Source organism: Meleagris gallopavo, chromosome 1 (assembly GCF_000146605.3).
Source record: "Meleagris gallopavo isolate NT-WF06-2002-E0010 breed Aviagen turkey brand Nicholas breeding stock chromosome 1, Turkey_5.1, whole genome shotgun sequence".
Classification (NCBI taxonomy): Eukaryota; Metazoa; Chordata; class Aves; order Galliformes; family Phasianidae; genus Meleagris; species Meleagris gallopavo.
In genome coordinates, this window is record NC_015011.2 from 111356274 (window position 1) to 111372934 (window position 16661).

Sequence of the window (16661 nt, forward strand, 5' to 3'; positions counted from 1 at the left end):
AGCCCCTTCCCGCCCCGCGCCCCGCGCCCCGGCCCTTTGCCAACAATTCCATTTTCCTGCTTCTCCCCAGTCTGCGGTGTCACAGATATCGGGGCTGCTCGTAATGACGTGTCTGCTGGGGCAGGTTTTCACTCATTAAGCTGCCTGCACCATTCTTCAGGATAGTGGGGAGTCTGTTGATTCCATTATATTATACATACACATACACGTATACATATATATATTTTTTTTTCTGTAAAAGCTGAGTAAGAAAATGAGCCCACTGTCAGCATTTTGTATTAAACGTTAATTTACCACTTGGAGATCTACATTTTCAAGGGGAAATATTTTGGTAGATATGAGATTAGAAACAAGAACCAGAGCCAGTGGTGTGTAACAGGTAAAAATATCAGTGCACCACAGCCTGCAAGCTCCAGGAGCAGCTTCTTTTCTCATACGAGTGAAAATGCCACTTCCTTGCTGTCTCCCTACGGGTCCCAGCTTTGCTTTCCTTTGCTAATGTGAGCTCCTCGATGGATCTGAACATCTGGCAGACCTGTCTCATCACAGGTCTTCTGGTGTAAAGAGAGATAGGCTGCCTTGTGACAGAATTTCCCTCTTGTAGACATCTGTCACCGCTTTCTCATCTTTGACTTTGAAACCCAGATTTTGAAAATGAGCCTGTCTGCTTAGCTTACTGCGTGGGTAAGCCATACTGAAAATTTGGGGTGCTGGAGCTATAAATATGTTTGCATCCAAAGTCACTTCACCTGCCTCTGCTACAAAGCCTCTTTGCTGTAGACACTTCCCCTTTTTGGAGGTGAAAAAGCAGGCAAAAAAGCTTCAGCTCTGGGGAGTTCAGTTATCTCCACTTCTGTGCTGAAGGAGAGAGATGGGCAGCGGTGTGAAACAGAGCTGAGACACACAGCAGTTACTTGGGAGCTTCATGGAAATGGTGCACACACAGTGTCCCCAGGTTAAAAGTCAGTTGGGACCAGAAACTCTAGTACAGTGATGGCCCACAAGCCACGTGACAGCCAAATGCACTCCCTGAGCAAAGGCAGCCTGGGAGTGTGCACATGCACATAAAAGACATTTCTTCACAGAAGGTTCTGTAACCCCAGGTCTAAGGTGTACCTGCACCATGTCCTGATACAGCTTTTACCATTGGCTGGCTGGGTGCCCTAATGGCTGTGCTACAGCAGAGGAAGAAATAGCATCAATATCATCACACGGCCATAGAAGTATTCCAGTAACCCCTTGTAAACATCCTAATTACACAGGTCTATCCTACTTTACACTGCTGCAGTTCATATTGTAAAATACAAATGAGTGCTGTGTAAAGGAGTTTTTTTTTTTTTGCTTGATTTTTCTCTCTTGTTTCTCAGCATGGGGTGACAGGGCAACCCACGTCAGTTTTAGATCCCTGCCTGCAGCATAACATCTGACTGACATGGCTCTTGGCTCAGCCTTGTTTGTACTGAGGACTTTGAGTTTTTATTAACAGCGATAGGAGAAACGCTGAGAAATGATTTCATGTTAAATGCACAAGTCTAAGAAAGATAACATGACACAATGAAGTGTGGTACCAAGGAACAAGCTTTTACATAAAGCTTCACTTTAAAATAATCTATTAGCTAGAGTACTAAAATATGGCTCATCACTGTGCTAAGGCTGAGCATGAAGCCTCTATGCTGCTAAGTCATACTTAAATAGCCTCTGAAAACAAAATAACACTGCTCTAGCCGTACATCACTGTAACAGTGATGTTACAGATATCATCCCCTCCCGACCAGACAGTACCAGAAGGAGTGGAAATTGCAGTGATACCATGGATCTGGGCAACAGGAACACTTGGATGGTCGAATCCAAACCCGTAACCAGCTGAAGCCAGGTGCAAAACTGGATCATGAACTACCTGGTGGAGCAAGAGGATATGGAATTAAAAGTAACCAATATACTGAATCCAGTCCTGTTTTTAAACACCACAACGGAAGGAAGGGAAATCAAACACAACTGTATTCACACTATTGAACAAGATTATTCTAGCAGAACTGATTTGGAGGACTGTCCCTTCGGAATCCAGATATGGAAATGTTTGTGGACAGTAGCAGTTTCATGCAAGATAGCATTAAGAATGCCATAATTCTGGCACATACCAGCAAAGCACAAAAAGCAGAATTCATAACCTTGTTAAGAGCTTTGGATTTAGCAAAAGGGAAAAGAGACAGTATTTGGACAGACTCAAAATTTGCATTTGGGGTTGTGCTTGCACATGGTGCTATCTGGAAACAAGGGGCTACTAAACTCCCAGGGAACACCTGTAAAATATGGAGAAACGATAATAGAATTGTTAGAAGAGGGGTAATTACCAAAAGAAGTAGCTGCAATGCATTGCAAAGCCCACCAATCAAATAACAACAGTATCAGTATTGGTAACAACCATGCAGATACAGCAGCCAAGAATGCAGCAGAAGGAGTTTTCCTCCAATTAGTATCCCAGAAACATCAAGAATGGATCGATGAACCTCCAAAACATCAGATTGAAGATGAGAAATTAGCTTCTTTGCTAAAAGCTAAGAAAAATGAAGAAGGATGGTGGGTAATTCCAAAAACCATGTAATGGTTCCCCAACCAGTAATGAGGAAAACAGTAGAAAATAATCATCAAATCACATAGTGGGGAACAGAAGCCATCACGGATAACTTAAAGACTCAAATTTTAAGCATGTGAATGGGAGTAATTGTAAAAAGAATGGTGAGGAAATGTGAATTATACTTGAAAAATAAAAAAGACCATCTCCTGGAATCACGAGAAGGGGAGACAGCTCAGGAAACTATTGGCAGGTAGTCTTTTCCAAACTCCTATAGCAAGCCAGCTACAGGTATTTATTGGTATTGATTGATACTTTTTCAGGATGATCAGAGGTTTATCCCTATCACACCAACAAAGCAAGGGAAGTAAAAGTCTTGCTAAAAAAATTATACCTAGATTTGGGATACCAATAGGTATATCGTCAAATAAAAGTTTACATTATGTAGCTGAAATTGTCCAAAATCTAGCAAAAAACATTGGAATAGAATGGGATTTAAATACTCTATATAGGCCACAGTACAGGGTAAAGGTAGAAAGGATGAATCAAACCTTGAAAATGCAAATCAGTAAAATCTGTTAAGAAGCACACTTGAAACGGCCTGAGGACCTACCTCTCATCTTACTTCATGTTAGGAAATGGTGTTCTAGAGAGAAAATAACCCTTTATGTATGGAAGACAATTTCATATATATTGATGGGTAATAGTGATATAAATCAACTGGGTGAACTAAACATACGAGAATGTCATCTCTTTAGGAAAAATCCTATCTTCTATCCACAGGTTCATGGCTCAGGCGACACCAACACCTCTGGAAGTCAGAATGCATCCATTTCAATCTGGGGAGTGGGTCTATCAATGGACCTGGAGCTTCAAACCACTAAAGGAGAAATGGAAAGGACTATACCAAATATTACTGACAAAGAGCAAAGAAAGCACCCATCCCACAGTGGCAAGTGGAACAGACTGCACCAATGAAACTGAAACTTTCACAGAAACGAACACAACTTACAGAAGGGAAACAGAAAATCGTATTATGAACTTGCAGTTGTCAAAGATAATCATCTTTGCCTTACGTTATTCGTATTAATTGTTCACTAAGCTTTTTAGCAGTGCTTAAGGGATATACTCCATTTGTTTAAATTGATAATGATAATCTTAGCAGTAGTTACTTATGCTTATCAATTAGATGCATAGGATCAAAGTAAGCACATGAAGTTGATGGAAAAGGTGGCTGTTCTGTTGCTTGGAATTCTACTTCCTGTTAGATATGCATAGAAATGACAAAATATGAGACAAGTCTGTACCAGCTGTGGGGAATACCACTTCCAAAACAAAGTTGGCATACAATATTCGTTACCAAATCCATAGAATACTTTGCAGATAGGTATGTAGAATTGCAGACATAGATTGTAGTAACCCAACCTATGCATAATACCATTTGTTTGACAGACAAATGGACTAGTCAAGTAGGGAGGGAAAATATCTGTAGTGAAAGTGGGTATTACAGATGATGAATGAGTATTTCTAAAGAAACAGGGATAAATACTGGGTGTTAGTTAAAGGCAAAGGATGGTACTGGTTATGTGGAGACTGTTACCATCACGGTGGACCAGAACCTGTACCCTAAGAATAGTAACGCTAAAGGTTGCAGTAACAGATCAATTAACATGGAGTACTCTCAAAGGTTAAAAGGGAAGCGCCCAATCCATTAGTAGAAAGGCCTGGTAGTTTTCACTCATTCATTAGTGATTAATTCCCTCTCTAGGAATTGCAGAACTAGAAAAAGCTATAGTAAACATCTCAGCAGTTATGGAGCACCTTGAAAATGAAACACTGGACGCTATTATAGCCCTTAAGGAAGAAGTTCAAAGTGTAGCCAAGATAGTATTACAAAACAGAATGGCTTTAGATATATTATTGGCTGCACAAGGAGGGGTTTGTGCAGTAGTAAATACTAGTTGCTGTGTTTATGTGGATCAGAGTGGTAGAATAGAAAGAGACATACATAAAATATAGCACCAGAAAGTAATCCAGGATGATGTAAGCTAGAGCTTAACAGACCTTTTACCCAAAATGACTTCCTCGCATCCCAGATTAGATAGGTTAAAGAAGTTATTTGTAGGGACAGTGTGTATAGTAGCTATATATATCCTTGCTTGTTTTATGATTAAATGTAGGGGATGTATACCTAAATGTGAAGGATCAAAGGTGGTGAGGATTAAAATATAAACATCATAATCCTCAAAAGAAAAGGAAGGGTTGATACAGGCTGGTTTAGAAATAGGGATCAGTATATTAGTTTAAGGACCAACACATTAGTTTACCAAAAGGAATCAATGAATGCTAGTTCTAAAACTTTCCATTTTAACTTAGCTTGGAGTGTGAACTTGTTTTTCTCAAGGATTCTGCTTCACAGGAGCACTGGAGTCACAATAACTACTTTTATCTTTGCATCCACCAGATGCAAGGACTTTCTCCTTGGATTTCACATATATTTTTTTGAATTAGAGTGCACTAAGATAGAAAATTGCTCATTATGGCTTAACAAGCAATGGACATTTTCTAAATTGGGAAAAAAAACAGCTAGAGGTCAGCCAAAAGCCACTGTGATGAAGCTGATTATGGGGAAATGGGGAGAAAGTAAGTGGTTGTAGGATCACCTTAGATGCATCTATGCATGCCCAGAGGGACATATATTAATATAAATTAATGAGTTCTTGGAAAAGAATGAATATGAATGCCAGTGCATTGCATGTGTGTGTCATAACTGTCTTAGCTGTTTAAATGTAGAATTCTGAGAGAGTGTGTTTGATTTGTCAAGTTGCCTAGTACGTATCGTGAGGAATAAAGGAATGCTGCTTTCTAACACCACACTGGAGTTAGAGAATTTTCTTCCTGGATTTGAGATGACAGAACTAGGACTCATTGATTCCTTTTGCTAAACTAATATATTGGTCCTTAAACTAACATACTCTACTGCTAAACCAGTCTGTATAAAAATCATTATTAAAAATGACATTAAAATGAGTAGGTTAGACCAGGGAATGTTTTCTGCAACATTACTCACTCTTTTCTTTATTAGCTCTAAATACAAGATTTGATGGCTTAATGATATTCTCCCATTTCCATTGTTTGGAGTTTCGTGGGAGTAGTGATAGCCTGGAGATATTTCAACTCTTTCTCAGTTGGGTTCACAGATTGTTCTGAAATAATAATTTTCTGCCAAATGGTGCATGCAAACTGCATGCGTTATGTCAGCGGTATTATATCTGTTCTGACCATTAGCACAGAACTGTTTATTTCATGATGAGATGCAAAATCAAAACTAATATGAGTACTGCAACACTGTGTGATTAAAGACAGTGCTGGTACTAAATCAGACTAACAAAACATAAATTAAAACCAAATGACTTGAAAATGCTATGTCTAGAGTAGAGAGACCTTAGTTTCTGAGGCAAGGTACACTGTTTGGCAGTACTCAGACTCCTTATTTGAGCTTCTACTGTGCACCTTAGAGAATGCTGGTGGACAGCTCTAGGCTCTTCCTCACCTGAGTTTTTCTGAGTTGCCTCAAATACTTCTGTAGACTCACAATGTCATTTTCTTTTCTTCATCTTCTTCTTTTTTCTTTCCATATATTTATTTTTCTTTAAAAGTAAGAAGAGAAGTTAAAAACAAGAAAGCCCACAACAACCCATTGGCAATGAAGCAAATATACTTAGTAAGCACCTAATTACATTGTGGCTTTGCGTTACCCTGCCTTCCCTTGTAGTACCAAAGCTAATGCTACACTCCTTTTTGAAAAATTCCTACGTGTATTATTTTTTAAAATGATGTCTGTACACTTCTGAATACTCTACTGTCCACCGCTATTAACATTTTCAACGCAGTAATGAAGAATTGATGCATTCCATGCATTCAGTCATTTTCACAGCTGTGTAACTTCGGCTATAAAGAGCAACCATACCAAAAGTGCAGCTAGATGTTTCACTTTGTGGTTTCTCCATTTCTATTTGAAGTGATCACCACAAAGCAACAGACAGGAAGAAAAGAAACAGCAAGAAAAATATTCTAGAGAATTTAACTGATGTTATCAGGGTAATCAACTGCAAAACTAAAGCAATTGCAAGCACCTTACTTTCTGTTATGCATGTTAACACAGCAATTCTACTTCAACGCAGATTTATAAGAGCAGGAAATCCATACATAAATAAAACAAAAGGTAGTGCAGCTAGGTACCTTGACTCTAAAGCGTTGTTTTGATATTTAGTCTCCATATTAGAAGCAAAACTTGAGTGTTCAGGCTGACTCACCCTACTCTGTGCTGGTGCAACCTCACCTCGAGCACGTGTGTGTGATTTTGGGTGCCACAAAATAAGGACATAAAACCTAAGCATCCAAAGAAGGGCTACGAAGATGTGAAAGGTCTGGAGAACAAGAGGGACAGCTGAGGCCCCTCGGTGTGCTCAGCGCAGAGCAGAGGAGCTGAGGGGAGGCCTGATGGCGGCTGCAGCTCCTCACAGGGAGCTGAGGGGCAGCGCTGAGCTCTGCTCTGTGTGACAGCGACAGGGCCCGAGGGAACGGCATGGAGCTGTGTCAGGGGAGGGGCAGCTGGGGGTCAGGGAAAGGGGCTGCACCACAGGGCGGTGGGCATGGAACGGGCTGCCCAGGGACACATTAATCAGATGAGAAGAAGAGGTATCGAAAGAATTTCCAGAAGTTAAGATATGTAACATTTATTCCATCACTTTGTTTTCTCTTTCAAAATAGAAACTTAACAGCAAGGAATGAGAAGGCTCAGGACAAACATTTCAGACAGGCTGGTTCTAGCTCAATAAACCATATCTCACCTTCAGAGCCAAAACACTTCAATGCTGATGTTATTTCAGAACAATCCTAGAAAAAATCGTCAGCTAATTAGCATCTATCTATGCTTATCTTCGTTTACTCATTAATATGAGTTTGTGGTTAAAACTATTTACACATATAAGCGTTCACATCTGAATTACAATTCTGAAAGGTGAAATTGTTGTACCTGAATACTGACACTCAGGACTACTGAAAAATTTATTTTCAGGAGTGAGAGATTTTCCTTAGGATTGTGAGAAATCTGGAAAAGGATAAAGCTGTTCTTTTCCTTTTTCTAGGACATACAGTTGTTGTAAAGTTGTTGCTTATTTGAAGGAGAGATTCTGTAAATACCCATGTTGTGATTTTGAAGCACCTACCTTGCATTTTGACTTGAGTACTGAGATGAAGCTCAGACAAAAGAGTTTCATTAAACTTGTTCTTAGAGATAAAGAAGAAATTACACAGTCCTTAAAACCTCTTACCTTAAGTCTTCTGTCTCCAGATAATTAAACTTATAATCTCTACCAAAGTACTATATATTCATGTTCCAGTGATGCCTCCTGAGTGACTACAGTCAATCACATCAATTGCATTTTAAAATACTAGATTATAAACATTCACTATGATGCTTGCCTTGCACAAATCTCAGCTCAAAATCCTGTTTCCTTTGGTACATGAGCACTTTCAGGAGGCAGGAAGTAACAGAAAATGGTTTGCTGTTTTAGACTAGTGTCTCATCCCACCCTGTGGGTTTTGAGAGAGATCAGTCTTTTTCTGTCTCCTGAGTAGCGTTACAGATAAGACAATATTATGCAATGGCTACTACGAAGAGTGAAGGAGTAAAAGAAGATAAAGAGAAAAGACAGAAACCGGAGAAAGAGAGACAGACAGACATACAGATTTATAAAAACACCGCAAAGCAAAAACGGTTCACCACTTCTCGATCCAGCGATGTCTTGGTAGTGCTGATCTTTGGCAGTGGTGGGTTATCCGAAGCTATGGTAGTAAGCTGTCGAATAACTATGATGAAAGTACATGTTCTTATAGTCCAGAGTGGTCGAGCCTGCTCTTTTGAATTGACAGCTTCTGGCTTCGGGGGATTCCAGCAGGAACTCTTTTTCCAGTTTTCCACGCCTTGCAAATTTAAATCGGCAGGGAGAGGAGGACTCAAGGAGATGCCAGCTTGTATCTTGTCTTCACAGGACACAATGGTATCATCTCTCAATCTCTTGTATCAGGTTGGAAACATTAGCTTCCAGGGCAAGCCTTCAGCCAGAAAACACTTCAGGCCCTCCCTTGCAAAGGCAAACAGCTCGAAAGAAATGCTTTCAAATGTAAAACTGTCCACAAAGCGTTTCGATTGTCTCGTGATGATTTGAGACAATGCATTCTTTACCAGTCTCAGACAGATAGATACCATCAGCTCCTATGGAAAAAAATGTAGGAAATGTGGGGAAATAAAAGTTTGTTTTTTTTTTCCCAAACTAGTACAGTTTACCAACCTTAAATATTTGCATGTGCTGAGTCAAGCCTGCAAATATCAAACCGGCATGCAAATAATCAATTCTTTTTTCTTTTAAAAAGGTTTCATTTTAGTTGCCATACGTTTTTTAAGAATAATAAAAAAACCCTCTATTTTACTTGAATGGTTAGAAACTTTAAATATGTTTTTCTGTAATCAGTGAACCCTGTAAATTGAAGCCACTTTTATTACCTTCCACGACTTCCATAACATCTTCATCTTCCTTCCCTCTGTACCTCTTTATTTCAACAACTTCTACTCTTTCATGCCTAGAGGGAGAGTTAGCAGGTACCTGGATCACTGAGTGTGATTACACAGCTTTAACACACCTAAAAAGAGAAAGCTCCTGGCTTACTAAGAGGTCAGACAGAAAATCAAGTAGATAACTCACGCTAAAACTTTAATTATCAGTAGGATGATTGCATCAGTTTGCATATCTCCTCTTGGCAAACGATAGTCTTCACGAATTTGTGTGACAGTGTGCTCCTCCTACTCCACCCCTCCTGCTTCCTTCCCTCAACCCCTTCCATTGACCTGGCCTTGTACCCAAGACCTTGCACGGATGGACAGTGAGCAGCAGTACCAATAATGTTCTTGCTAAAATACATTAATGACCACAAACCTGTCGCAAACTGAGGGGCTGAAAGAACTGATAGCAGACACCTGGTTCAACAGCTGAAGTCCAATTGAGCACACACCTAAAAAGCAACTTATGAGTCAATTATCTTATTCCTTAAATAGTGAGCAACCTCAAGGTTACCCCTATACAGAGATCCCTTACACCTTGATGTCAAGATGCCTTGCTGATACAGATCCTCAGTAAGTGACAAATGTTTTACACTTTGCTAGCCTCACTAAGATCACATCTTAGATAGATTGTAAGCTTTGTCAGCTTTGCTAAGATTATATGTTATTTGTGCACATACAGCCTTATACATAAACTGTTGATCAAATCTGGGACTAGCAGTGACAATAAATAACTTATGCCAGTCTTGTTCTGTATGACACTGTTCTCTTAAACCAACTACTACATTTTCTGCTGAGTTCTCTACTAGCCAAATAGCATTAGATGCACCCTGATTTTGGATGAAGAACTCCCAAATCAATCAGATTATTATTCTGTCAGATTTGCATAAAAACATCTTTTGTTCTGTGTGGTACAGCTGACGGCATACTATATAACCTTTAGCTTGGACTTCTAAAAGCCTGTATTAAGAATGGACACCAACACAATTTAAGTTTGTTTTTCAACATTTTAATGTGTTGTTTTACAAGTATAAAAGAAAACCTATGTTCTGTGTTCTAGATCTTGCATACTCATTTACATGAACAATCCTTACCGAGCAATCCTTTGTGTGACTCAGGACTACTGAAGTGAATGAAGTTTTTAACATTAGCCCTGTACCTTTTCAGTGACACGTACACCTGTAACACTTAAAAACAATGGTAAACTTGCATTAAGACATCACTCATTCAAACACTTACATCTTTCCTAGCTAATACGATCCTTCTCCCAGTGCAGCCACTGAGTGTATTGATAACAACACTATCTAGATTGTCACACAAAAAGCATTTCCTCACATTATGGGACACTTTAGAAACATAAGCTTGTTTGTACAATACTGGTCTTAATGCAACAGAACATCTTTGTCTCTCTCTTCAGCAGTGGCAGCACCACAAGATCAGAACATACACAGAGCACGATACTGCTAGTCAATCAGCAGTTGATGCTGAGGAGACATGAGGCACAGCTAAAGCAATGGCACTCATGTTGATGGAGTGTTTAACTGCATTTGGCTGGTATGCACAACTATGGCAAAGCCATGTAACAGCAATATAACCCAAACAATCTTTTTCTCATAATGATTTAAATCTTCAGGCTTCTATGCATGCATTTGAGGATGCTGTTATAAAAATAGGAAGTAATATGGCACATTCTCTAAAAACATGTATACACGTTAGCATCCATCATTAGTATGTGAAGTTAAATGGTACCCACTACACACACATACTGAACTCCCAGCTGCATAATTCTGCTATTGTTGACTTACCTGAAGCATAACACTAGCTGAGGTTTGTGAAGTTCCCACTCTTTTCAAACGTACATGGAAATACTGTACATATCCTTTTTGTATAGAAGTAGAGAGAAATACTGTCATATTTTCAAGGAATCGCTTCACCATTCTAATGCTTCTCAGAGAGAGAAACTAGAGCAGAGATATTTGGTGCCTTCCCCAAATACGTGAGCTATGTTCCTATGGTAAGCTCACACCAGAAACTCACATTACACCCACCAATAATTTAATTATATAGCACACATACATACACACATCAAGCAAATTGAAAAAACATAACTCCATTATAAAACAGAAGTAGGAAGACATTTCATTTACAGTGCAGTAAACAAAAAATAAAACAGCTTAGATCTTTGCAGTACTTCATCCCATTACAATCCCATTACAAATGACTTCAGACCCCAACTTGAGACATGTCTAATAAAATGGTGTCGATCTGATCCCTACCTAAGAACTTCACATTCTCCATGACAGCAGGTTGGAAGTTAAGCTGAGGCACGAGAAGGTACTTTGAATCATGAATTATTTTCTCTTCAACAGTAGTCACAATGTGTCAAGTACAGAAGAAACTCAAAGTGCTAAGTAACCAAAGTGCAAAACGCTTTCACTTACTCCTTGTAAATACAGCTGTATTGTTTTGTAATTCCACTAAATTGTACTTCTTGGTTATCCACCTGCTAAAGTTTTAGTGATTTGCAAAATACAGAAACACTTTCATTTGTGGTGATATAGTGCATAGAAGAAAAAGTCAACAACTTCCATTTTCTTTCTTTTAGACTTCAAGCCAGTAGTACTTATGAGGTAAAAGATGCCAGAGGGTTTGCACTACTGATACCAAACCAGCCACAATACAGTGTCAGAAAGGAGCTATCTCAAAAGCACCTGCTTCATGTGCTACCAACCCCTCCGACCGTCAGAAGAGCACTTGTCTTTTCTAACTTTAGCCATCTGAAATGGAGAGATAGTCAAATCAGCTGTCAAGACATATGGTTAACACAGAGCAGTAGGTCTTCAGAGAATGATTCATGTCACCTAAGCCAACATTTTCAGAAAGGCTGAATCACTCACTGGAGATATTTCTTGGAGAGCCCCTAGCTGACTAGTTCACACTATCGATCAAACTCGAAGATATCTCAAGCTATGTGAAGTGAACGCCACCCTAATACCAGAGTACCACAGATACTGAAGTAGTATTTAAGTGCTGTCAGTACACCAAACTGTTCCAGAACATTACGCTTACTGTGCTCAATTTAATTCCCTTAGTAGCAAGCAGCAAATATGAAGAGTAAGATAGTGCATAAGCCAATAACCCCTCTGTCCACTCTCAGTAACAGTCATATTTCAGCATTAGTGCTAGCTAATTAGCTGTTTTCTTGGCAACCTAGGATACTGTGCATTGTAGAAGTCAAATTCTTGCGCCACAGAGAGAAGCATTATTTTATCACATTGCTTAGAGTGTAGTCTGCAATTCAATCAAAGCAGACCACAGCTATAGTCAGTTTAAAGTCAAAGACTATGCTCTGTGTCTGTGTGAGGGTGACATGCCATAATGACATCCTTTCTGAATTGAAACGCGCTTCCTTCCATCCTCAGATTTCCTGAGTAAGATGAGAATCAGGCTAGTTTTTAAAGGATGTCTTCTATAATGATTTTAAAATAGGCACAGGATAATAAACCTATGTGCAAAAATAAAAATCTGAAACAGAAGTCTACAAACAATGACTGCTCCCTATGTCCATACACAGACAGTCAGGTACACGTACCCAAACTCAGTTTTCCACAAAGGTAGGCTTGTCACTTGTCATGCAGTGTACACCTGCAAGAAAGAAATCCCATCCACAAGACACAATATCCATGAGGCCCAACATTCCCAGCAGCTGATCTGCCACGTTCCAAAGGCACAGACTTGCTTCCAGTTGAACTAGGCATTGGAAGAAACACTTTGATGAGGATTCCCATTCGGAGAATCTATTGTCTTGTTACTGCTCTGTGATTCATCAGCATTTTCAGATGATTTCAAATCCGCTTTGTCTGTCAAGCTGGAGGATTTGGGAGACTTGCAAAGAAAGCAGAACATGAAACAGGACAGCAAACCTTCGGTAATGCTGGATGAGAACAGTTTTTTGCATGGGTGGCAGAATTGGTAGAACACCAACATGAAGAGGATAGCCATACAGTAAGCTATCAGGAGCTGCAAGACCAACAACGGGGCGCAGACATATAAGTAGATATCGGTTTTATAGATGTACCACATCAGCAGGAGGAATGCATTCTCGATGAATCTCAGCATATAATACACAGTCAATCGGTACCAATTTTGGGATTTGTTAATTAAGTCAGGATCATTGAGCTTCACCTGCACTGCCGACCAGCAGAACATATTAATGCCTGCATACAAGAAGGTAAGAAGGCACAAGACAATAGTAGTGCCAACCCTGCTCAGTGCCTTCTCTATGTTCTCAGGAAATGGGGACTTGCTTTGCCAGAAGAGAATCCATGGATAAAAGAAAAAACCAAAGAAATTCACTAGCACAACAGGGAGAGTCCAGATCTGAAGGACTGAGCTGAAAAGGACCAACACCGTAACGCGTGTAGCAATCTCAAAGCTTCTCCACATGAATATGCAGAGGTAGGCAGCTGGTTTCACACTGACATCATAATCATCGTATTTAATCTTAATAGCCAAGATGTTGCAGCGTAAGGCGCCATATACAATTGACAGAAGAGAAAGGACCATAAAAACACCTACAAAGAGAAAAGACAAACCAGAATGATCAGTTCTGCAGAAGACATTGCATCACCATAGTGCAGAGATGTTGTCTTCATGGCACTTCTGGGGATTCCCAGTAAAAAATATATCCACTCTGTGTATCCATTTCTGGGTTTTTACTCTAACCCTTCCTCCGACTTTGGTCCCCACTTATTACTTTTCCAAGCAGATAGAGAAGATGCACAGAACAATCATGAGCATCTCCCCACCACCAGCTCTGTTTGTACGTGTACTGTCTTTGGCAATTATACAGCTCAGCTGCAAAACGGGAGAACGATTCTGACCTAAGTAGGATATGAATGTGTAGGCCCTGGACAAACAGAATTAACAGAGAAATATCTCAGTGTTCAGAAGTGCTAGCTATGCTTGGTTTTGTCAGTATTTGCATGCTTCCTTCACTGTTTTTACCAATATGCTGAATAGCTGATTTAGGGGACCAATTTTAGGCACCTTCATTCAATACTTTCAGTTTCAAACTTTGCACTGTTTGCATGCAAGGAGCTCTTCAAATGCAAATCACACAAGCACAGTAAAAATGATTTTGTTGTTCTTTTAGAGTTTGAATGAAAGTAACCAAGCTAAATGGTCTCACTACAGAGCACTGTACTGCACCAGATAAAACAAGATAAACAGAATTGGCACTTCTTGATTATGTCAATTACTTCTGTAATGTTTAAAAACTAGTGCTTGCCACAGCCTTCAGTTAGTTTTTGTCATTATCCAACACATGAACTGGATTGCCTACTTTGCTATAGCTATTTAACTGTGACTATCAGTTTTTCTTCTGATTAAAATTACTGATTTCTGATCGTGAGTTTGAAAGAAACTAGTGTATTTAGGGATCTCTGATAACTTTTCACACGATTTTCTCTATCCTTTTAGCTAACCTCTCTCCTATGCTAATCATCAAATACTTTGAATTACTTTGGAGAAATAATTAATTACTCCTTTACATCTGAATTTTAAATAGCACTCAGCAAACCAGAAAAAAAAAGCCACTTTATATTGTGATTTTGTACCTTATGTTCTCTGAAAAGGTAATGCATTTGCTTGTTTCACACTTGCATTTTTAATGTGCATTTTTAAACATCTCTCTTACAGCAGTACAGTTGAGCTGAGATTTTTTAAGCTTTATGCTTCAGAAAACATTGTCTAAAAGTGAAAGAGCAATCAAATGGAGTCAAGAATACCACTATGGCCAAAGCCACTCCTGTGGCTCCTTTCAACACCTTCCCTCTATTTTCGTGTTCGTTTGAGAGCTGTGAGAGAACAAATAACCTCTATGAGCTAATTAACCATAAGAATGCTCTCAGAATTTAAAAACCAAAAGCACAAAACAAGCAAACCACATGAACACACACATCTACTGGAGAAAGCATGCTTCTGTCCTGGAACTCAGCTTGTCTTCTGCTTTGCTAAGACGATAAATATTCAGCTTACTACCTGATTTCATTTTAAGGATGAATCTCAATCAATCTCAAACTTGCCTTATTAACTCAAGCCTTTGAAAAAGGCACTTTTCAATGGATACAAACCAGCCCATGCATACTCTGGTTTAATACTACCACTGGTTCAAACATTGCTTCTAAAGCCTGTGATAAAGACAGTTGGAGGCAACCACAAAGGGAAATACTGAAGAGTGACAATATTGTAGCTTTTACTTATCTCAAACAAGAAGAAACATTTCATAAAGGAAAGTAGCTTCCTCTGGAACAACCCGAAGTCTTCTAGCAGCTCCTATAAACATGGCATTGCTCTTCTTCCTGCCTACTCGCAGAAAGTGATACTTCTCTCACAGTATCACTCAGGGAGGCAGTATTCTACTTTTGTTGTTGTTGTTGTTATCTTGAATCTTTTCAAGACCCAGTTTTTTTCTCACCTCAGAAGTTGGTAAGAGGGTGAATTTCTCCTCTGGGTGAGCTACATCACAAATATAATATTACTAATATCTTACACTCATAAGAATTATATGATTCAGATGAGTATCTTATGCTACTTTATATAATTTTCTAAACAGCTGTTCAGAACCCCGGAAAAAATGGGAACATTCTTACCTAGTGCAAGACACATGGATATCAAAACCTTTTCCTTCAGATACAACTTCAACACTTAAAAACTATTAATAATCAAAAATACTTGAAACACATTCAAACAATGAAAAATGTACTCCTTTATCAGAGCTTCACGAGCTAAAGAAAAGCCACTGTGAAAGAATCTTAAGACATCTGGCAAGACCACCCAGAAAGCACAATTCATGCCCATTAGGAAAGTGATATTATAAATAGTAGCAAGTTGAAAAAAAAATCATATAAACAAAACTTCCTTTCTTGGAGACAACAAACACTGCTACAATTAAAGATGCTTTTTTCTTTAATCAGCTGAAAAATTTTATTTTTAAATGGGAGGAAATTCACCTCTTGAGATTATCAGTGTAAATAACATCTATGCACTTCATGCTAAACAGTTACTGAAGCTTTATCTTCATGGTTCTTATCACAAACCTTCAGACTTTATTTTACTTCAGCAATTTACTCCTCATATTACATTCTTTGCAGACAAAGAAATGACAGTTTTGAAGAATGTCAGACACTCGTAAGTATCTGATCATCCAGAGAAATTCATGTATGCCATGAACTACACAAGAAAGACATAGCATTGACAAAGGTTTATCTAAAGGACAGGCTGTGGTTTAACGTGGCAGGTGACCCAGCAACTACACAGTCTTTTGCTTGCTGCCCCCCTTGCCAGTGGGATGGGGGAGAAAGTCAGGAATAAAAAAACGATAGAGATAGAACTATTTACTAAGACAGAAAAAAGGATAATAGGTTATATATATATATATATATATATATATATATATATATATAT

General features: G+C 39.0%; 2 protein-coding genes across 3 annotated transcripts in view; both read right to left on the minus strand.

Moving 5' to 3' along the window:
- The window catches only part of LOC100543754 (cytochrome b-245 heavy chain), a 29805-nt gene extending 23530 nt beyond the window's left edge, over positions 1-6275 (minus strand). The window contains exons 1-2 of one of the 2 annotated variants that reach the window (XM_019621651.2): positions 6126-6275; positions 1783-1897 (exon numbers count right to left, since the gene is read on the minus strand). In XM_019621651.2, the coding sequence (XP_019477196.1) occupies positions 1783-1890 (108 nt within the window). In that variant the 5' untranslated portion in view covers positions 1891-1897; positions 6126-6275. The remainder of the gene's footprint in view (positions 1-1782; positions 1898-6125) is intronic. The other variant, XM_010725083.3, reaches the window with a different exon arrangement.
- A 916-nt stretch (positions 6276-7191) lies between these two features.
- Positions 7192-16661, minus strand: part of XK (X-linked Kx blood group) — a 20136-nt gene continuing 10666 nt past the window's right edge. Inside the window, exon 3 of the mRNA XM_019612006.2 lies at positions 7192-13768. Within this exon, the coding sequence (XP_019467551.2) occupies positions 12945-13768 (824 nt within the window). The 3' untranslated portion in view covers positions 7192-12944. The remainder of the gene's footprint in view (positions 13769-16661) is intronic.